General features: G+C 40.9%; 2 protein-coding genes and 1 long non-coding RNA gene across 6 annotated transcripts; 1 reads left to right on the top strand and 2 right to left on the bottom strand.

Annotated features, from left to right (window-relative positions):
• Positions 1-79: 79 nt before the first annotated feature.
• On the bottom strand, positions 80-3,022 carry LOC146688252 (uncharacterized). Of its 3 annotated transcripts, none has more exons than XR_014916505.1 (5): positions 2,742-3,022; positions 2,270-2,305; positions 1,759-1,911; positions 1,312-1,402; positions 80-717 (listed from the first exon to the last, which is right to left on the bottom strand). It is a non-coding gene; the product is annotated as an uncharacterized LOC146688252 (long non-coding RNA). The 3 variants fall into 3 exon arrangements; XR_014916503.1 differs by having other exon boundaries at positions 2,270-2,333; XR_014916504.1 differs by having other exon boundaries at positions 1,759-2,305.
• A 10,142-nt stretch (positions 3,023-13,164) lies between these two features.
• Positions 13,165-15,853, top strand: mul3 (mitochondrial E3 ubiquitin protein ligase 3). 2 transcript variants are annotated; one of them, XM_085439057.1, is made up of 5 exons: positions 13,165-13,277; positions 13,680-13,804; positions 13,880-13,967; positions 14,055-14,175; positions 14,253-15,853. In XM_085439057.1, the coding sequence occupies exons 2-5, from the start codon at positions 13,688-13,690 to the stop codon at positions 14,743-14,745; spliced, it is 819 nt and encodes a 272-aa protein (XP_085295183.1). In that variant the 5' UTR covers positions 13,165-13,277; positions 13,680-13,687; the 3' UTR covers positions 14,746-15,853. The 2 variants fall into 2 exon arrangements, with proteins under 2 accessions (XP_085295183.1, XP_085295184.1); XM_085439058.1 differs by having other exon boundaries at positions 13,172-13,242.
• Positions 15,854-15,857: 4 nt separating this feature from the next.
• Positions 15,858-21,515, bottom strand: eif2b5 (eukaryotic translation initiation factor 2B, subunit 5 epsilon). The gene is made up of 16 exons (XM_085439056.1): positions 21,300-21,515; positions 20,951-21,075; positions 20,682-20,867; positions 20,417-20,594; positions 20,249-20,329; positions 20,087-20,164; positions 19,683-19,995; positions 19,437-19,582; positions 18,539-18,680; positions 18,362-18,463; positions 18,172-18,273; positions 17,951-18,041; positions 17,730-17,853; positions 17,486-17,611; positions 17,249-17,359; positions 15,858-16,106 (listed from the first exon to the last, which is right to left on the bottom strand). Exons 1-16 carry the CDS (start codon positions 21,456-21,458, stop codon positions 16,044-16,046), a joined length of 2,127 nt encoding a protein of 708 aa, XP_085295182.1. The 5' UTR covers positions 21,459-21,515; the 3' UTR covers positions 15,858-16,043.
• Positions 21,516-21,831: the final 316 nt, after the last annotated feature.

Here is a 21,831-nt window from a genome sequence, read left to right on the forward strand (position 1 = left end):
ATTCAAGAGATGCAGTGACTGTCAAAAATTACAGCACTGATCATACTGTGACATCTTGGTTCAAAACAGCACACTTAGAAATATTCAACGTTCTTTACTTCAACTGAATGAAACTGAAAATACCATTTCACACGACCCATATGGGATATTTAGACTGTATAACTGTTCACGCTACATCTCTTCACTAGTAAAAGAAAGAAAAAATACAAAGAGAAATTTAAAAATGCTGCCAAACAGACAAACAGAACTTGTACAGAGCAAAAGGAAAAACAAACAACAACAAAAAACGGCTCGTCCTCATGGCAGTTGCAGAGTATATAAAAATGAACCCTGCGATCCGTTCCTGGAATTGAGCTTCAAAAATGCAGCAGAACAAGTGTGAGATTTAAATGTCCTCTCACCTAGAGCTGGTCACCTCACATGCATAACAGTGAGCTTCGTTGCAGGAGCAGTTTTGTCTTAGTTGTGAGCTTTTCTTGAGAGCTGAGTTGCATCCAACTCCATTACCACCCATTGAATCACCTCAAAAGTGTAGCAGAGTTGTGATGGGTAACTCATGTTGAAGGAATAAAAAAGGTCCAAACAGCATGGCTACTGCAAAGGTCACGTTATCCAGATCTTGAAGAACAACATCAGAAAAGTCATTGCCTGCCGCATCCTCTGGAGACAGATGTTCATTGTGGTTTTCTCAATCTGTGCAGTGGCCTCAGTCAAGTCCTGGTTAAACACAAAACATTTCTTTAAGATTCCTTTTTAAACTCATCTCTTTTGAATCTACCAGTTCTAATGTTAGAGTAATTTAAACCAATGCAAGCAACATAGTAAATAGCTATAGCCAAAGAGTGGCCTGCCATGCTGCCATTCATGGTCTAACAGAGTTTCTAAGAGAGGGTGAAAAACATAATAATTTCAAATGCTTTACATTAGTTTTTGTTAGAAAGACACCGGCCCATCAGAAATCCAGGTTATGTCACTCAGAAGATGTTAGAATTTAGACTTTCAGCCCCACAATTTGGTTAGCTGTTGGTCAGTTGGTCATTTTTTCAAACAAAAGCTAATATAAATATTGGTGGGATTTTCCTTTGTTCATTAGAATGACAAATTTAAAGTTTTTTCACACTGATGTGACCCCTAATACAGGGGTGGGGATGGGGCCTCAAGGGCCGGCAGCCGAGTTCACTACCAGGCCTCATGTGAACTTCAAATTATTAAAGAGGACTACTGGTCCTAACCAGTCCAATGAGGATCAAGTGGATAACTAAATGCATTTTTAAAGGTTGCAAATCCACAATCTACTCATAAAACACTCACCATGAACTCCTGCACCAAGATGTTGCAATTGTCTTTCACACAGATGCGGAGCACTTTGATGAGGGACTCCGAGCATTAATGTCATCCTTGACTATTATAACAAAGAAAACAGAGATTTGTGAACTTTTCAGTAGCACAGAAGAAAATGATCCCAGACCAAAACTTAAACCAGTCAACATGCAACACCAGCATCTACAAAGCAATATCAAAAGTTCCTGTTTGACATCAACTTTATGGATATATAGTTTCCAGAACATTTATTTTTAAAAAAAGATAATTTTTTCTCAGTGGGCCAGTAAATGCATGACGAAAATTATGGCATCCTTTTAGTGGAATCATTACTCACAGGTAATAGTTGACTGTTTCAATGGATGTAGCATAAAAATCTTTTACTGACCTAATGCAATACATATACACTTTGTAGTTAAAGAATTTTAAAGTTCTTACTGTCATTATGGCAGCTACATCCTTTAGCTTTGTGCCCTGTTCCCCTGATCACTTTGCAAACACTTTCAGCAGACTGTCAGAGAAAAACTCAGCTCCGTCAGAAACCTTGACTGTAAAGGCATGGTTGGGATGCACTGGAATGCTGCATTTTATCTGAAATGACATAAAATTATTTTGAAATAACAGCAGGCACTGTGCTTGGTTAATCAGTAATGTTTTGTTGAATAAAAACTGTGTTTCCAGATCTTATGGGATTAAAAAAAATCCAAAGATGTTTGTTTCTGATTTGCAACCCAACAACCCACAAGTTACAACCTCATTTCAGTTCAAGTGTGCATTAATGCGAGTCCAGTAATCACCTTTCTGGCAATACATACAGGTATAAGTTAAACCTATGGCAGATTTTGGATCTCTCAGTTGTATTAATAGGGTGAGTATGCATGCACCTAATAATTATAAAAAACCTATTATAATTAAGTTACAGAAACGAAAATAGAATATACTTTCTTACCATAACACCTTGAACCCACAATCCATCAGCTGACTCCTGGTGAAATGCAGAATAGAGGTCATCTCTCAATGTGCAGCAACAAAAACAAAAGGACAGCAGGTGAGGGCAGGAGGGGTAGGGATGTAAGCTAGCATAATGCCGCTGATGATATTAGCTAAAGCTGTTCAATGTCCAAAATCTCACTAACACCACGGTGCAGTAAATACACAATGTAACTGAAGAGTCAGTTGACAAATCTATTCACACAGAAAACCAAATTATGTTATGAGTGCCTCGTAATTAGGTTTAATGTGATATTACGGCTCTTGTGCCAAAGACAAATTCAAATGAAAAAGCGCCAATTCTTTGACAACAGATAAAACAGCAAATAAGCTAACGGCTCTTTTTTAGCATGTTACATGGCGACACTCTAGACGTTTAACTACATTTGGCTGAAATATGGTAAAAATGAATTCAAAAAATCAAGACATACCAAAAACGTAGAGTTGGCTGCTCGACTTGACTGAGATGGATGCCTTTTTTAAACCACGATCCAAAGCCCGCGAGATGAAATCACGCGTGGTTTCACGAGATTTAACGTTGCTATCTTATTGACTTACTTCACCTGAACATGATATGAACAATTTAATACACCCTTTCTGCATATCATGTAGTTTTTACACTATATAGTTACATTTAACTTTAAAACATGAGGCAATTGTGTTAAATGCATGCAAGATGCTTACATAAATCCAAGAGATGGCCAGTCCCTTTTTTTCAGTGTAAGAGAGCTGCATGCAATTACCCATGTTGCATGGTTGCAGTTACTTCATTAATTATTAATGACCATTAATTATTTCCAGCATGAAGACAAAAATTAGCATATCAAAAACCAGTGCCTCCATACTTTGTTGTCATGTTTGAAAGCGGGTTTCCAACCACAACCAGCATCTTCCATTAACTTGTTTTTAACTCGATGGAGTTTGGTTGTGGTAGTTTTGAGAAAGTAAAGGATAGTAACTGATAGTCCATCAAAAATGAATAGTAAAATTATTGTCATTAAGGTGACTAACAACAATGTGACACAGTCATAGAATGGGTCACTAGTTTCACTGCATTAGGACGTCACATCTGTAGCCCAACTAAGGACATGCTAGAGTCATCCACCCATCCATCCAATCATCCATCCAATCATCCATCCATCTTCTCCTGTTTATCCAATTCAGGGACCTGAAGCTTGTCCCATGGGACGAGTGGAAGGGGCAATTCTGCACTGTCACCGCTCTATCATAGGTCACTTTAGAACCATCCATGCTTGTTTTCTTAAAAAAACAAACAGAAGAGCATAAAGACATTCACATGACCTCTTTATTTACACACATAAAAATGATTTTGTTAGTTCCTGGAAATGAAGCCTGTCATAGCCGGCACACTGTTCCTAGATAAGATTCAGTAAACAGTCAAAGAATAGAGCTCATATGCATGTGAATGTGATTACAGCATGCTGTATTGAATGCCCTCAAAGGATTGTAGATGAACGGTGCAGACTGAAAACATGAAGAATACTCACTGCTGGTATCAAAACCAGAGACCAAGGCCTTACTTTAAATGTGCAGACTCTTCCAGTGGCACCACATGCTTTGGAAGAAAAAGCAACATTTTGGGGCTTTTGAGTTCTGATAAGTAAGGCCTGTGGAATTTTAGAGACGATAGAAAGCTTTTTTGATTTTGAGCCTTTGGTGTTTATCAGGTTTGGGCTACGTCAGAAGCTGTGTACAGTCATGTTGCTAAACAGAAAGCTTTTCAGATAGCTCATTTGTCAGAAATGTGATGAATTATTAATACCTCTCTCATCGTAGTGACAAGTGGTTTCATTAGAGCAGTCATTTTGCCACTTTCCTAAACATGCTGACAGCAGTCGTCTTTCGTTGCTGTTGTCTTGCAAATTAAAAGCACCTTTTGTCATAAACCCCGATTCTCTGTTTCTTTTTGTTGGCTCACAGTAAAATAAGAGACATCGTACAGGTTTGTGCTATCAAGCAGTCCAACAGCATCTTGTGCAAAACCTAAACGTGACGTCAGGGTGAAATATGATGACAATCAGAATCCTCATTTGCTGCCATGAAAGCAACAATTGCTCAAAATTAAAGTGGGAGTTGGTTACTGCAGATAATTGCTATGTAAACTGCTGGCTTTAACACACAAGCTGAAACATAACTCCTCGCAAGCAGCCTGTGAGGTTCATTTAATACTGAAACAGACTTAAGCTGTCAGTTAACACCTTGAATATTTAACCCAGTCAGTGATGGTAATTATAAAGATACACCAGAGTCATTAGGTTGAAATTATGATGGGCAGCAGGGAAACTAAAAGCAATATAAATCTGTTTATGAGTGCACTATGACGGAACTTTATTAATGAATCATCAGAAAGTGTGAGCACCTCTATGAAAGATGTTTTGGCAATTAGTTGATCGGGAGCATTCAGGTGTATGTTAACACAGTGCCAATGAAGAAAGACGGTAGCAAAGATCCCAGAGAAGCAACCTCGGAAGGATTATAAAGCCACTTCCAAACAATCTAAAGTCCCTAATTCTACAGTGAGCAGAGTATTTACATGTGAAAACAGACAGCTGTTAATCTACCCAGGAACCTCACAGCAGATTCACACCAAGGTCAGAGAAATGTCAAAAAAACCCAAGAGCTCCATCTCAGACTCTCTAAATGGTAAATGGCCTGTATTTGTATAGCGCTTTACTAGTCCCTAAGGACCTCAAAGCGCTTTACACATTCAGTCATCCACCCATTCACACACTGGTGATGACAAGCTACATTGTAGCCACAGCCACCCTGGGGCGCACTGACAGAGGCAAGGCTGCCAGACACTGGTCTCTGACCACCACCACCATCTGCACAAGAGCTAAAGCTTGGCTGAAATTGGATCATGAAACATGACAAAGATCTCAAGCACAACAGCAAGTCTACAAGAGACTGGCTGAAAGAGAAAACAATCAAGGTGCTGCAATGGCTATAGTCAAAGACCAGACCTCAATCTGACTGAAATGCTTGGAGAGCTGTGTATAAACCAAATCCTGTAAAATTCTGCAAACTGAAGCCGAGAAGTGGGCCAAATTTCCTTCATCATGATGTGAGAGTCATGTTATTTCTGCTAAAAGTGTCTCTATAAGCCACTGAAGCAATGTGTAAAAAACTAAGGACAGTTTTTTACACATTGCTTCAGATTTGTTTTCATTAAGGTCAAAGAGTTTGATCTTTGTTTTATTAGACCGGTTATTTTGTTTCTCATGGTTTGAGAGTCCTTCAGGTGCCTTTTGACAACCTCGGGTGGACTGTTATGTGCCTTTTACTGAGCAGTGACTTCTGTCTGGCCACTGTACCATGGTCGTCCTTCGTCGACCTTCTGGAAGGTGTTCCTCTCTCCAGAGAACAATGCTGGAGCTCTGTCAGAGAGACCATCAAGTTCTTGGTCACTTCCCTGACGAAGGTCCTTCTCTCCAATCACTCAGACTGGCCCGACGGCCAGCTTAGGAAGAGACCTGGTGACTCCTAACTTCCTCCATTAACAGATGATAGAGGCCACTGTGCTCATTGAGAACTTCATTGCAGCAGACATTTTTCTGTACTCTTCACCAGATCTCAGTGGAAACTGCTCTCAGATCAGTGCACCTGAGTTCAAGTTTGACTGTCATGGCACAAGTTATGAATACTTATCTGCATGTTATATTTTTCTTCTTCATTAAACTTGTGTGTAATTTTGAGATGAAAAAGAATTTTGGATTAAGGCTGTAACACCACAGAATTTGGAACAAGTGAAGCGCTGTGAATACTTTCTGCATACACTGTATGTAAAAATTCTGAAATCATGGAGGATTCATTCTCTTTTTACCATGACTGCAACTACATACCAAATGGATTTGCACTAAATTGCATAAAGATATGCATGGCCCCAGAAGACGGAGAACACTATTCTGGGAATCTTCCTCTGATGTATGATTTGATGATTTGATGTGGGATTTGTTAAACAGGATGGCACAGGTGGGAAAAGTCATGACAAAGTCATGTGGGCGAGGGCACTTTGGGACACACAATCTCAATTGTAAATAATTAACACAAAGCTTTTGTTCACATTTTCTATTTAATGTCTTATACAGTAGCTTTATTTACAATTAAGGAAGCCATCTTTCCATGTTCTGTTCCCCTTTACTTTACTACAGCCTTATATTCAAAGACAGAGAGAGTTTTGGGAGGGTGGCACCAGGAGGCTGTTTCAGGTAATCAGACAAGTGCTCATTTATTGTAATGCTGTTTGGCTGGAGAACAACTGTGTGCCAGAACCGATCTGTGTGTGAAAATACTCACCTAAATAATAAATTGAACAATAAATCAGAGCATTAGTAAGTCTGTAAAAATCTTGTTTTGACTAATGAATTCTGAAGGTTCCAAAGCTACGTCCATCAAAAATCCAGCTGAAGGCCTAACAAGGGCATTGTGAGCAACACTGACATCAGCATGCAAATGAAAGCATCACCAAGACATACAACAGCTTTGCAGAGCTCTTGCATGATTGGGAATTTTTTATCACTACAAAACTGATATCACATAATTTCTGGTTATTTTAAGCAGAAATATTATAAATAGTAACAGCAGGAAATAAACAACCACACCGGCTGCCATGAAACAGTGTGTCTCCTACCAGTTCTCACTTTCCAGTGAAAGGAAAAGCCAAAGGGTGTGTGCAACTTTAAAACAAATATTAGAGGATTTAGTGATATGAAAGTAAGCTAGCAGAATTCTGGAACACTTTCTGCTCTTTAAATAAGAACTGCAACTAATCATTAGCCAAAGACGAGATTATGTCTGACTTTTTATTTTGACCGGACTGCACCATTCCTTTTTTAAAACGTCTTCATTCCCACAGAGCCAAAGCAGTTCAGGTTCACAGTTTTCATCCAGTTTTGTAACTTAATCAGTTATCTGTGCCCACTGCTGCCATGAGAGCGGTGCGGCGGTGCCACTACATCTGTTTGATTGGTGTTCCAACAATGTGAAAATTGACGTCACTTCTGCAAGATGAATGCCATTTTTCTGCTTTCAGTGGGCAGTCAAGGACAGACATACTGAAGAGGAAGCAACACCTGAATCAGGATGAGTATTAAGTACACAAATAAAGACACAAAAGAAGCTTTAAATGAAGAAATTCTTCCGCTGTATGTCATCTCTCGCCTCTCCTTGCTCTCTTTCCTCTAGCTTTTTCTGCACTGCTCTCTCCCTCTCTCTATGTGTGTGAAACTGAATGCAGAGAAAATACTTCTGTCTCGAGGAGACACATTTTCAGTTCTCTTTTCATTAACCGAAAAATAGTCTGGACACAATGCAGGAACATAAGAAACAAATGGCATGAGAAAGTATGAGTGTGCATTTAAAACAGGTGTGTATTCAGAGACAAATGTTGTTTACCAAAAGAGCATGTAGTGTTGTAATTAGCATTATGCAAAAGTGGAGAAAAAGGAAGCTAGCTCTTTGGCTGATAATTCATTAGTGGATTGGAATGTGAATGAAGCACAGTCAGAGGCTTATCTGCTGCAGACAGGTGACCTGGCCCTCTCCAGGAAACACAAGATAAATCTGAGATCATTGACATGTTAGAAAAGAACATGACCAAGAGAGAACAAGAGTTATTTCCTCTTAAATGGTTGCAGATTTGTAAGGAAAATGCATTTGAGTTGAGCAGCAGAGTTGAATATATGGTTTGTGCCCTGCTATAGTGGTCAGTGGGTGCCACATTTAACTGATCTGGATAGTACCCTGTGGCACAGGATAGAGCCTAGAGCAGGGGTCTCGAACTCCAGTCCTTGAGAGCTACTGCGCTGCAGCTTTTAGCTACAGCCCAACTCGAACACAGCTGAATCAAATGGCTGAATTATCTCTTCAGTGTGCCATCAAGTTTGGTAAAGGCCTGGTAAGAAGCCATTCATTTCATTCAGGTTTGTTGGAACAAGGATGCATCTGAAAGCTGCCAGACAGTAGCTCTCGAGGACCGAAATTGGAGACCTGGCCTAGAGCCATCTTCAAACTGAAGGCCAACAGGGGGTGACAGAAACAGGCTGCAAAGTGGGCATCCCAAGAAAAAGTCACCACAAGAAGTTTACTCACCCTGTCAGCCCTTGGGAATTTTAGGCAGTTGTCTATAGATTTGCAGTCAAGGTTTGCAGGATGATATGGCTCTCTATCCAGACAATCTCCGGTCTCATAGGCCCATCAGGTGTCAACAACATGAGCACTGGAACCTGATGGGCCAGATTCTGCCTATGGTGTTAGAACAGTAGGGTGAAAGTGTGGAGAAGACGTGGAGAATGCTTTTCTGATGGATACACTGATAGAGCGCAGACTTGTCACAAAAAAGGCTTGTCATCATTGGAGGCAATCTAAATCCAGAGGATTATCGAAAACGAGATTCTGCAACTAGCGGTAATCCCACATCTCCACAGTCTGTGTCTGAACTCTATCCTTCAAGATGAAAATGACCCCACAGACTGGGGTTTATCAGAGACTACTTCCAGAATTTGGGAGTGGGGAGGATGTTAATGACCTTAACCATGCTGAACAGTGGTTGGATCAGCTTGGGCCTGCTGTTTCTACCAGATTAACCAACACAAACACAGAAAGAAGCCATCTATGTTCTCTGTGAACGACCATCTTTGAATAGACGGAGTGGTTTACGACACCAACTCTCTGCCACTTACAATCCAGGTTTGAGATCCCTTCCCAGGCGCCTTAATGCCCACTCATATCTTACATCAGTTGATCTCAATGGATCACATGGTAGGGTGAGGCAACGACCCTATTAAGGGACAACTTCCACCAGGGTTAAAATCTGGGACTTTCGTCCTAGAACTGAAGAAGCTTCTGAGATGAGAGGTCAAACGTCTCCAAGAAACTTAAAAAAGTCAGGTTGCTTTTCTTTCCAACCTGCTTATATAAGCATGCTCTGGATGACTGAGAACTCACACAGACGTAGTGACCAAACACAAACTTTATTCATTTTTCTACCACGTTTATGTATATGCAACCAGTAATGAGAAGAGGTACAGTGTTTCAGCCTCCCAAATCCATCATGGCTCATGTCTGCAAATCACCAGGCATGACTGCATCATTGAAATTGGCAGCATTAATCAGTATAACACCACCACAACAAGCAGTAGTAAACATTTGAAGTTGTGTGAAGGACAAGCTGTCTTCTCAGAGAACAAGGCATGAAAAAAACACAGCAGGGCTTTTACAGGAAATGTAACTGATAAAAATCCAGTAAAAGTAGTGGGATGCACGGGAACAAGTTGTAAATTTTGAATTTGCAGTTAAAGAGGATTTTTGTCTTTATGTTTGATTTGAACCCAAAACGAGTAAGTCTAAGCTGTCATCCACAAAGTCAAAATTGTCTTATTTCTTGTCTGTTTATAATCTTGACCTCTCCTAGTCCTGCTGCAAGTCTGTAAAACCCACTGACAGACTCTATGTCCATCAGTATTTGGTCATATAAATAAACCTGACTTTACATGACTAATTATGGGCATTTCATTACCCATCAACAGATTTGAGTTAATGTCACTATATAGTAGAATTATTATCAGTACTAACTGGACACTTTATTAGGTACACCTTACTAGCACTAGATTGAACCGCCTTTTGCCTTCAAAACTGCCTTAATTCTTAATAGAAAAAAAAGATTGAACAAGAAGCTTTGAACATAGAAACATAATGACAATAGAAGGATTCTTCTTCTTCTCATTTGTTGGAGGCGTAGTTTTAATGTTTTATTCTGTGTGTGTATTCTGCATGGCAAGGGAGTTGGACCCAGTAAGGCCTTTCCCAGCAAGCTATAACCGATGAAAAAAAATATTTCTGTGACGGCTGGTGCTAGGGCATCTATTTCAAGACTGCTGCACCTGCACCTGAGCATGTGATATATAAGTGGGACTTGTAGCCTGGGTTTAGTTTTTAGCTTTGAAAATCCCCTGGGATTGTCTTATTGTAAATAAATGATGTTATTTGCTACTCTTGACTCATTGCCTACCACCGCCCTTTGATTTTTTCTAAACTTTCTTTCTCCTTTTCCTTGATTACACATCCGGTCCATATTTACATGACAGAATCAATCACACAATTTCTGCAGATTTATCAGCTGTGTATAATCTGTATCGCCTGTTCCACCACATCCCAAAGATGCTCGATTGGATTGAGATCTGGTGACTGTGGAGCCGCTGTCATGTTCAAGAAACCAGCTTGAGATCATGTGATATGGTGTGTTATCCTATTTATCCTACCTATCAGAACATGGGTACACTGTGGTAAAAAAGAGATGAACATGACCAGCAACAATAGGTAGGCTGTGTGCTCTCTTGGTAATTAGGGGCCCAAAGTGTGCCAAGAAAATATCTCTCACACCATTGCACCACGACCAGCAGCCTAAACCACTGATTCAAAGCAGGATGAATCTGCCTTTTCATGTCGTTTACTCCAAATTCTGACCCTACCATCCAAATGTCATCAGGCAACATTTTTCCAATCCCATGTGAACTGCAGCCTCCGTTTCCTGAGTGGTGCCTGATGTGGTCTTCTGCTGCTGTACCTCATCGGCTTCATGGTTCAACAAGTGGGTTCAGAGATGCTTTTCTTCATACCTCATACTTGGTAAAAGTACAGACATTCTGTACTTAAGTTGAAGTGCAAATACTACTGTTAAAAAATACTCCAGTAAAATTTGAAATATTGATCCATATTCTTTAGTCAAGTAAAAATAAAAAAGTACTGGCATCATTTTAGAAATGAGCTTCCTCCGAAGGGTGGCTGGTGTCTCCCTTAGAGATAGGGTGAGAGGTTCAGCCATCCGGGAGGGGCTCAGAGTAGAGCAGCTGCTCCTCCACATCAAAAGGAGCCAGCTGAGGTGGTTCGGGCATCTGACAAGGATGCCTCCTGGGTGAGGTGTTCCGGGCATGTCCCACCGGGAGGAGGCCCTGGGGATGACCCAGGACACGCTGGAGAGATTATATCTCTCGGCTGGCCTAAGAACGCCTTGGTGTTCCCCCGGATAAGCTGGAGGAGGTGGCTGAGGAGAGGGAGGTCTGGGCTTCTCTGCTTGGGCTGCTGCCCCCGCAACCCGGTCCCGGATAAAGTGGAAGAAGATGAATGGATCATTTTAGAGGAGAGGGTGACTTTGCCTATAAACACAAAAGTGTGTACAGTCAGGAGTTAAAGAGGGGCTTTATCAGGTGGGGAACTTTAAAATCGGTTGTAATGGCTCAGTGTGGGAAAAGAATCATATGTCACAATAATTTCTACTGAGAGCTCGAGTAGATTTTCTTAGTTTACAGGCTGTGATGAGCTGACCTACCGCTCTCTGTGCATGTACACAACTTAATTCAGCCAGATGTGAGCAGATGCTTCATGTGTTGTCCTGGCTGATTTCCATCCTCTACACTGACAGTACACCGTTTATGTTGGGTTTTTTCTAGAACATATAAAGTTGGTATGAAGTCAATGGATCTAAGCATCATCAGCTAAAATCTATATGAATCTCTGCTACTGTTCATGTAACCTAACTCTGTTCTTTACTTTAAGCATCACAGTACAGCAAACTAACCTGTTTATACTGCACTAACCTCCTGAGGATTTTCATGCAGCCTTTAGATAACACATCAGTCTACCTCAGTTTGTTTTGCAGCAGATTTCACAACATAAAAAACAGACCCAATCTTGATTTATAAACATGAGGACTTAGAGCTTACTTAGTGCCTTACTTATGTAAGCTTAGCTTAAATTTTCTAGTTAATCAAACACCACTGATCAGTCCTTATCTTTAAATCTAACCTCCTCTTCCTCTCCTGCCGCCTTTCTTATCTTTCTCCATCTCTGACTGAAGTTAGTTCTCTGTCTTTTCTCTCCCTGTGAAATACAGCAGCTAGACCTTCAGCTAGCAACACACTGAGACAAACCACACAGTTTATGTGTTTTCTGATGTTTGTTGATTTCTAGAATTGTAACATTTGAAATTACACTTGAAACAAGTAATCAGAAAAAACACTACTCAAGTACAGATACCTGAAAACTGCACTTAAGATCAGTAAATATTTGTAATTCATTACTTCCCACCTCTGTTCCTTGGTTGGTTACAAGTGGTTATTTGAGTTACTATTTCCTTATTGTCAACTCAAAGCAGTCTGGCCATTCTCCACTGAGGGTCTTTTTCCAGTACTTAAAACACCTCTCCTCCCCACTCTGATGCTTGGTATCAACTTCAGCAGGTGATCTTAACCATGTCTGCACACCTAAATCCATTGGGTTGCTGCTATGTGTTTGGCTGATGTTAATGAGCACTTGTACAACTGTGAATATCAAAATGTAGTTTTAATGACACAGGAGAGCTTTGATAGGTGCATCTGATTTTCTTTTTTTCAAAGCTCTCAACAATAACGATGTAGAACAAAATATAAATCATACAAGCAACAGTACAAATTCTCAGAAAGTACATAAGTAATAAGTAAATAAAAACTATATAATAAACCTTTCAGTCAGAGGTGAAGCTGATACATGTATCTGTGTACAGCTTTAACACTGCAAGGTTTTTTGGACCCCAGGAAGAATAATGCTGAGTTTAACTAATATGATTACATGTACATTTTCCACGAAGGTTTGAAAAACGTTAAATTTAATGGAATCTGGTCAAATGAAATTTACCTGATTGGTAAGTTTATACCAGGCATACCAATCCTTTGATTTTCTATATTTCAGGTTTTTGTTTTTTTGTTTTTAGCCTAATAAACTAACCACATATGCCGTGCTGCCACGAAGCGGTCAAACGGCATGATTGCAAAAAAAATCCGCTCACATTCTATTGGTTAATTAAACGTGACGTAACCCGGTAAAAACGGAAGTGTTGACGAAGTAACTGACAGCTTTTGTTTTCTGTTCCTTCAATAGGCAAGTGTGGCTCTTTTACTTGGTAGTTTTAACAGGTAAGCTTTGTGTTACTTCTCCGCAATTTTATGTAATGACAGTGCAGCATTACAAGATGTTTATAGGCACACTGCGAAGGCAGCGATGTCATAAAAGAGAGACACGACAGTCAACCAGCACTGAACTGAACTCTATGGAGTAATCCTGTAGAAGTAAAGATGCTGATAAAATGATATCTCGCAGTGGGGCTTTAAAACCAAAGTCACCGAACATTTTCAGAGGTTTTGACTGTTTAGTGCTGTTTAGTTTTTCTGTGTTGACGAACTTTACAACCTCGAAATAACTTCCTGGACCCGTTTCGTTAAGGTCGGGGTTGCCAGGTGCAACAGTGACACTGCTCGTCACTAGTTCACTGGAAGCTGTTTCCTTTCCACTCAGCTGTGTGTGATTTCTCCTCACAGCTACAGATATGAGCGACCTTCCCGTGAACCCTCTGGTTCTGATTGGTATCGGGTCCAGTTTTGCCTTCTCCGGCCTGTTTTATCACCTGTACAAAGAGAAGAAGAGAGAGTTGAAAGCGCTAAAGGCAAGTGACATGTCTGCTGTAAACCTTAAATACAGTCTGACCTTTATCATTCAAGTCAATCTTCTCCATTTTTAGGAAATCCCTGTTTTCAGACCAGATGAAGATTTGGTCAGGGTGCTTAATGCCACTCCCCACAGGCGGCTCCAGTATGTTGCTGTTGAAGGTAGAAATATGTCAACACACTGAATGAGCTCAGTCCTGGAGAGAGAGTTTTAAGAAGACTAATGATTTCCTACATGTCTGGTTTAAGGTCAGGTCCAGGCAGACGGGGAGCCTCTGACCAGCCAGTTCATCCCACGATGCTACGGTGTGATTCAGAAGATTGTTACAGTGGAGCATTGGAAATACTGGGACTCCAGTGCTGCGAAATGGTGAATACCACTAAATAATACACCACAAATGTCTTTTTATTAATCTTCTGCTCTACTGAGAATGCATTCTCTTACAGGAACACCCGGATAGGGTGCAAAAAAGAGAGCAACAACTCTGTGCCCTTCAGTCTGATCAGCCCAGACGCCTACATCTCTGATGCAAGTGTGAGGGTGCACAACCCTTTAGAGGCCTCCGGCTGCTTTCTGGAAAGGGTTTATTACAAAATCAGAAATGCTAAGGAGGACCTTGTGAACTCATTGCTGCAAACCGTGGGTGGGGAGAAACCAGTGTCGAAGGAGGAGACGGAGAAAATGCTGCGCGTGGGGACCACCATGACGGGGTTCGGCGAGGTGGTGCTGGAGCGAGGCCAGGTGATGAGGCTACAGGCCCCAAAGGGTGGCCGCAAATACATCCTGGTGCCCACTGACCACAATAGCTTTTTGGACAGCCACAGGTCGTCAGCCGCCATGTGGAAGGCGCTGTCTGCCTTTACTGGGATAACTGGAACTGTAGTTCTGGCCTGTGTCATTCGTAGCTTGATGGATAAGCGAGACGAACGATCAAATTAGGGCAGAAGACGAAGGGTTTGGTGCAGGTTTTACTGGTTGCTAAAGTTGTGTCACAGCCTTTTCAATGCCTTTGGTGTTCTTTCATAGATTCTTTAAGAAACTCTCAGTGCTGACATAATTCTCTTGCATATTTTGAGTAGTTACAACGCTCACGGGCCGTTTCCTGTCATGTTCCAAGGCAAGCTTAGGGATTTCCAATCATGACCATGGGGGTGAAAAATTAGACACACTGGTGCGAATTAAACTTTTCTTAATACACATAAACAAAACTGTAAATGTAACATCAGTAAAACAAAAAGAAGCCAAATTCATACTAGTTCTGCATTTTAAAATGCATTGGTTTTATATTTTGAAGTATTTTGTCCCTCCCAGCCACCGTACTGAGCTGGATACTTCACAGATCTGCTAAATGAAAATTGTAATAAGTGTTCTCTAAGTTAATTAGATAAAGATTCAGTTCAGAAGCGTGTAAACATGCTTAAAGAGGAGTTAAAGACTGGTTTGGTTTGTTAAAGGCAGGCTGAAACCTGTGCGCTACTGTGAATTTTTTGCTTTTTGTGACGTTTCATGTAACATTATCTTAATCAAAACTGACGTTTTATTTTTGTTATAAAATTGTATTTTTCTAATTAATTGAGATTAAATTAAGTGTAATTTTACTCTTGGGTTGTTAACACACACACTATACATTCAAGCTGTTATTTATAATGATTGCAGTTTATGCTTTACTTTTACTGTTGGTGCATTCCTTATGCAAACTCTGTCCACTCCTGACCATGAACTCATTCCACCTCCACCATAAAGAGGCTTCAAGTATCTTTAATACAGCTTATGGTCAAAAGTAAAGAAGTGTATCCTTCCATGCATCTTCTACATCCTTGCACAGAGCAGCCAAGATGGAAGGAAGCATGTTCGCATAAAGAGAAGCGTTCTCTGAATCTGCCCAGAGAATTAATGAAATGTTTCATTTTCGTCAAATGTTGACAGATGAGACAGGAAGGCTTGAAATCTTATTATACTACAGTCTCCTACCTCTTGGATACTTTCCTTCTGTTCTGTTTTTAAAGTGAACAATCAGTTTCATTAAATAAAAAAAAATGACACAGTTGTCTGTTAAAACTTTTATTCCAAGCAGACCACAGGTCCTTTATTTGGATATTGACATTCACACCAGCCTTTACACGGCGTGGCATAATGTGATTAAAATATGTCCCCTTCAGCTACGCAGAGCACGTCCAGATGGTAACTAGATGCAGAAGCGTAAGAGTTCACCTTGTCATAACTTAAACTGCTCATCATTACTCTCCATCCTCCTCCGAAGACTCCTCAGCCTCTTCCAACCACTGGATGAACTTCTGCAGCTGTTTGAGATAAATAGATAAATTGTTGTTAGAAACCATGAAACTGCTGCAGAGGCCGTGAATGTAAAGCTATACTCAGGCTCAAATGTGAGTACATGAGGAAAGAATATATATAGCAGTTTATAGGCTGTTTCTCAAACATACGTACAGCACCCTTTTTTCTGTTTTCTATCCAGATGATCCCACACGGCTTCAATAATGTTAGATCTGGGCTCTGGGAAGGCCAGCCCATCATAATGATAGTGTTTCACTACATGTTTTTGTATCCAGGTGTGTTTTTACTGCTTTGGTCGTGTATTTGGGATCATTATCATGGTGAAAGATGAAGTTGTTGCCAATCAGATGCTACTGTATTAGGAATCAAATCTGAGAGTATTTTGACAAGATCCCCAACACCACTGGGAGCAATGCATCTCCAAACCATGAATGAGCCTCCACACTGTAATACAGATGGCTGCAGACACTGTTGTACCTCCATACATACTGTCAACAACGTGAACCAGAAAGTTTCAAATTTGCATTCATCAGTCTGTAAGATCTGTCACCAATAATTTTCAGAGCACTTCTTGTGTAATTTGGCAAACCTCAGACTTGTCTCCCTGTTTCACTTCCTTAAGAGTGGCTTCTTGACAGCCACTTTCCTACTGACAGTTTCCTATGAGGCTTCATGAACAGTAGATGGATCGACTAAAGGTTCTCTCAGTCACATCTTTGCAGGATATATATATAAATTTAAAATTGGTTCTTTGGTCTGCTATGTGTAAACAGCACTGGTTTATAGTTAGATGCCTTCACAGGTCATAGGTTGGTGTTAAGTGGCTTAACAGACAAAACGAATTCCTCTGAAAAAGATCAGTTACAAGGACTGGACTAAAAGTGAGTGAAAAAGAAGCCAATGTCCAAAGAAAAACTGAAAGAGTTTCAGAAAGCCTGGAGAATTAAAATATTACAGGAATGTCTGGGCCTCTTGGAAACAAAATATAAAAAAAAATGGGGGGTAGCTCGACTGTACATTTGCACAGTACTGTAATTCCTTTCTTTACATATACATACATTTACACTAAACCTGTTCATAATGTGAATACTGAGCTTAAACTTTGTTGCTGCTCTGTGCTGTCTCCTGTAGTTCACACTGTACTTACCCCTTGGTTTTTGCGGAGCTGTCTGCTTTTGTCACTGGTGGCTCCCTGAGAGAACCAGCGCAGTATCATTTCCTCCTCCAAGATTTCCAGCTCGTACATATTCATGAGGACCTGAGTTACAAACAAAGCAGCATATTCATCCTCATCCTAACAGGCTGGATAAAGACACAGCAAACAATTCAAACCATTGATTTTAACAATGCAGTTTTGCACGTATAAGTGCTCATTGCTCCTGACCTTGACCATAGCAGCCCAGTGGCTCTCCTGCTCCAGGAAGTGTTCCTCAAAGGCAGACAGGCAGTCTAGATGGTCCTGTGCTCTCTTCACATAATTCTTAAACACTGGCGCCCATTTCTTCAATAGCTGACAGCAGCACAAAGAAAAAGAAAAAAAGAAATGGAAAATAATTAAGAATTTTTTTGGGTTTTTTCTGAGCTTCTGTTTTGTCATATTAAAAGTAATAGACTTGTATCTTATTCACCGGCAGAAGCAGAGTAACGTATTGTGAAGGGGTGAGATGTGTGCCCTGCTGCTGGAAAGGGTACTCCAGTACCACTCGGGTTAAAATCTGCATCACCTCTTTCAGACTGATATTGTAGGCATACCTGGAAAAGGGAGGTTGGAGGGGGATTGGGAAATGTCAAACTAAGCAACAATCACTGCAAAGACGAGCAACACAGGTGTGAGTCAGTTCCCCCTTACTTTAGAGAGTTGATCTCAAGTACGAGGTTGTCACAGCTGATGTTCTCCTCCAAACCTCTCTGCAGGGTCCCGAGCACCTCCATGTGGAAGACTACATAAGAGAAAAAAACATGTATTAGTATTATTATTCGTTTTGCAGTTTGTGTTGTCATTTTCGGGCCAGGAGGGGGCAGTATGAGAGTTCCACATGCAGGCTAGCTAAATGAGACATGCCCTCTCACCTTTGACATCGTCCATCTCAGGGGAAGGAATCACCGGGTCATCGGGGTCATCAGTGTCGCTGTCTTCACTGTCACTCTCAGGGTCTGGATTCAACACCAAGCCTGGGAACACACAAAAACAAGCATGCTGGGACTTCAGCTGAAGCATCATGGGAAATGCCAGTTCCATGACGATGAACTGCTGCTCTACCCCAGAGACACTGCGACAGCTCCTCTTCCTCTGTGTCATCCAGACTGCTGGCCTTCCAGATGTAGCCTTTTCCTTCTGCTCCAACTTCTGCAGGATTGAAAACTGGAAGACAGGAGAACATTCACATCAAGCAGCTTGATAACATATAAACTGATCTAATACAGACTTAATACACACCTTTCTGTTTGGTTTTGTCCGATCTTTGGCCAACCTCAGCATCATCACTGAGGAATTCATCGTCATCCTCCTCTTCCTCCTCTGGATGGTGCATAGACACCACGGTGCCTTCTGGTAGAGAGATGTTTGGTCCAATTACCACCTGTAAAACAGTTCATAGAAACATTCAAATACGCAGATACTGCAAATCTGACTTTATATCTGATGACGTTTTACAAGACGATCACTGAATGCACGTCCCTGATTTCATGCATTGAACTAAGCGCGTGTACAAATAGCTATATATTTGTACTACTACTGTGGGTAATTACTTTTGCAGCAGGAAGGTGCAAAGGAGCAACAGCCAGCAGACTGTAAGCCAAATCTGAAACCCTGTTTCCAGTTTGATTAAGACTAGTAAAATCATTCTCTTTTAGCGTAAATCAAAGCTACTTTTGGACATAAAAAAAGAACACAGAAGACTAAATATGAAGGACACAGGCAACCAACTGATTGGCTGAACTTTGCACAGATGCTAAAACCAAAATTCTTCTATCAGTATTGCTCAATATCTGACATAGTGTGGCATTGCAGTGGATATATATCAGATTATTTTTTGCCCAGATTTGTGGCATCTCTACTAGACTCCAGAGGGTCACAGCTACTACACTAAATCCAGTTAAGAACCAGATATTTGCTGCGGTTATATTTCTGCAATAACAAGCCATTTTAGATCCTTTCACAGTTTTTGTCAAATCTGCTTATGTTTTCTCTAAAAAGGAGCAAAGAAATGTCAAGAAAAATGGAAAATTTGCCAGTCAAAATGCAATATCCTTAAACGCCTTTAAAATGCAACATCAATTTGCCACCAGACAGAGTTTGCTTTGCAATTGGATATAAAAGATGATGTGGAGCTTACATCATATGCTAGAACACACTGTTTCTTAAGAGTCACGCCCTCTTTGACCTCAGCCTTGTTGCAGATGACAGACTGGATGATCTCCACATTACTGGCAATGTGAACATGATTCCAGATGTAGGCATGATCCAGGACTACATTGTCACCTATTGCAGTGAACCAATAAAAAAAGAAAAATGTTAACTACACTTCTATAACTTAAAAATTGAAGCACTGAGTTTGAGTGGTGCTGGCCAGAGAGCTCACCTATGATGCAGTTGTCACCGATGACACTGTTCGAGATGTAACAGTTGGCACCGATGCTGGTATCACAGCCGATAAGAACGTTCTCCTCCATCTGGCTGCCATGGCCCAGGCTGACACCAGATGCCCTGTAGACATTGTGGCGAGAGTATGTGCAGCTATGTCCCTCCTGGTCTGTGAAGTTGGCTTCGGGGGTCAGGGGATAGACCCACCGCCGCACAAGGTCAGACGACACTGAGTCATACATTAGAAGGTTCGACACTCGGACACCATATCCGTCCTGTGTGACATGCACATGGATCTGGTTGCCCAGAATCTAAACAAAGAAAATGAACAAGGGTCAGAAATGCTCTAAATATTTTTTGTGGCATTATTCAAATTTCAGCATAATAATGCTTCCATAGTACCTCTTCATTGACCAAAAGCCCTCTAACAAAGTCATCTCTAGTTTGGTAGTCAAAATTGTCAGTGAAAAGCTCAGCAACCTGAAAAAATGACATCAAAAACAACAATGTTACTGCAGCCAACAATGACAGTTAAATATTTCCCCTGTGTGGACCAAAACCAACCTGCGGGGAGCAGATACTGATGTGGCTGTCCAGGAGGTCATGTCTGATTTCAAATTCCTCACTTCCACTGTGGAAAATATTCTGCAAGTACGACAAAGACTCAAAAAGTCAATCGAACCCCAAAATGCATCAAAGATATAACAGACTGCCAAAGATACAACTGTTTACCATTGGAAACTGTAGCTTCTTGAGCCCTTGTGTCTTCTGATAGTGTAAAATCTGCTGGCTCTTGCTGTCCACTGCCACAATGACGTCGTCTTCCTCACAACGAGACCTGTGACCCGGCGACGATTCTTTAAAGATCATGGTCATCACTGAGATGTTCTTGTCCATCTTTCGGCGATGCCTTAAGTGCACAAAAACACAGCCTTGTGGAAACACTTAGATCAACACCATTTCTCATGTAGAAAAAGGCTGGCCGGTGGACTTTTACCTGTGCTCCTGCAGAGCCTGGCTGATATCAATATTGGATACCACATCTCCGTAAACCAATATAAAGTCTGAGCGCACCAGGGACTTTGCATCAACATCCCGTAGCACATCCCCAAGGGAGCGGTACAGGTCCGAAGTAATGATGTGGACTGTGTTTGGAGAACTGGGTCGACACCACTTTGATTTCCTGTCAGACACAATATTCATAAGTTTTAATACAATAAGCTTCAGAAAACAAAAGCTCACACACACAGTAGCAGGGAAACTCACTGCAAGTGCGCCTTGATTTTACTGGCCATCCAGCAGCAGAATACAAATGTTTCCTGCACTCCAGTAGAAGTGAGGAACTCCAAGGTGTAGTCGATCATGGCAACGTTACCCAGCGGCAGCAGCGCCTGTCATCAATGAAAATCTGACAGTTAAGTGGAGCTAAACAATCCCGAGACTCGCGTGATTCTCTCATTTTAGCAACTACTGTACAGACAGCAACAAGCACGAGTTCAAATTTTGTTTGATTAAATGCTTTCATCATCCGTATGAGTGATGCCCTGTCACTGTTTACAGCATGGACACAAGCTAGCCTCCATTAGCATTTTGGTTAGCTTAGCTCACTGCCTACCCGCGGCTGGTCTTTGGTCACTGGGAAAAACCTCCGGTTGAAGCTGTCAGCGACTAAAACCGCCTGCAGCGGCTGTTCCTCTTCCTCCTGGTCTCCTGCACCTTTTCTACATGAAAGACCAGACGCCGACCGACTTTGTTTCCCCCCCTTACTAGCCATGTTTGACTCCCAGGTAGTAAGTACCAAACGCTTTCGTCAGACACAGCTACGGCAGCTGTAGCGGGACAATTCTGTGGTAGACAATCCCCGCGAGAGCGCGTGTGTGAAGAAAATTACAGTTTAATTTTCGTGGGTCACATACACATGTGGCCGCACATGTATGAATAACGCATGTATGATAACAGTGCCAAACAGCAAAGTTGAAACAACACCACTTCCATACATATATATATATATATATATATATATATATATATATATATATATATATATATATATATATATATATATATATATATATATTCATATATATGTAAGGAAATATATATATTCATATATATGTAAGGAAATATATATATATATATATATATAT

This window comes from Copadichromis virginalis, linkage group LG18 (genome assembly GCF_057382275.1).
Source record: "Copadichromis virginalis isolate Kocher_CV1m ecotype Utaka linkage group LG18, C_Virginalis_male_GT1.1, whole genome shotgun sequence".
Classification (NCBI taxonomy): domain Eukaryota; kingdom Metazoa; phylum Chordata; class Actinopteri; order Cichliformes; family Cichlidae; genus Copadichromis; species Copadichromis virginalis.

Coding starts and splice junctions, on each gene's coding strand:
- mul3 (XM_085439057.1), top strand. CDS start 13,688: ATGAGCGACCTTCCCGTGAACCCTCTGGTTCTGATTGGTATCGGGTCC. Junction 13,968..14,054: donor CCAGTATGTTGCTGTTGAAG/GTAGAAATATGT, acceptor GTCTGGTTTAAG/GTCAGGTCCAGGCAGACGGG. Junction 14,176..14,252: donor GACTCCAGTGCTGCGAAATG/GTGAATACCACT, acceptor ATTCTCTTACAG/GAACACCCGGATAGGGTGCA.
- eif2b5 (XM_085439056.1), bottom strand. CDS start 21,458: ATGGCTAGTAAGGGGGGGAAACAAAGTCGGTCGGCGTCTGGTCTTTCA. Junction 21,076..21,299: donor TGACCAAAGACCAGCCGCGG/GTAGGCAGTGAG, acceptor CATTGATGACAG/GCGCTGCTGCCGCTGGGTAA. Junction 17,612..17,729: donor ACGTTACTCTGCTTCTGCCG/GTGAATAAGATA, acceptor TGCTGCTGTCAG/CTATTGAAGAAATGGGCGCC.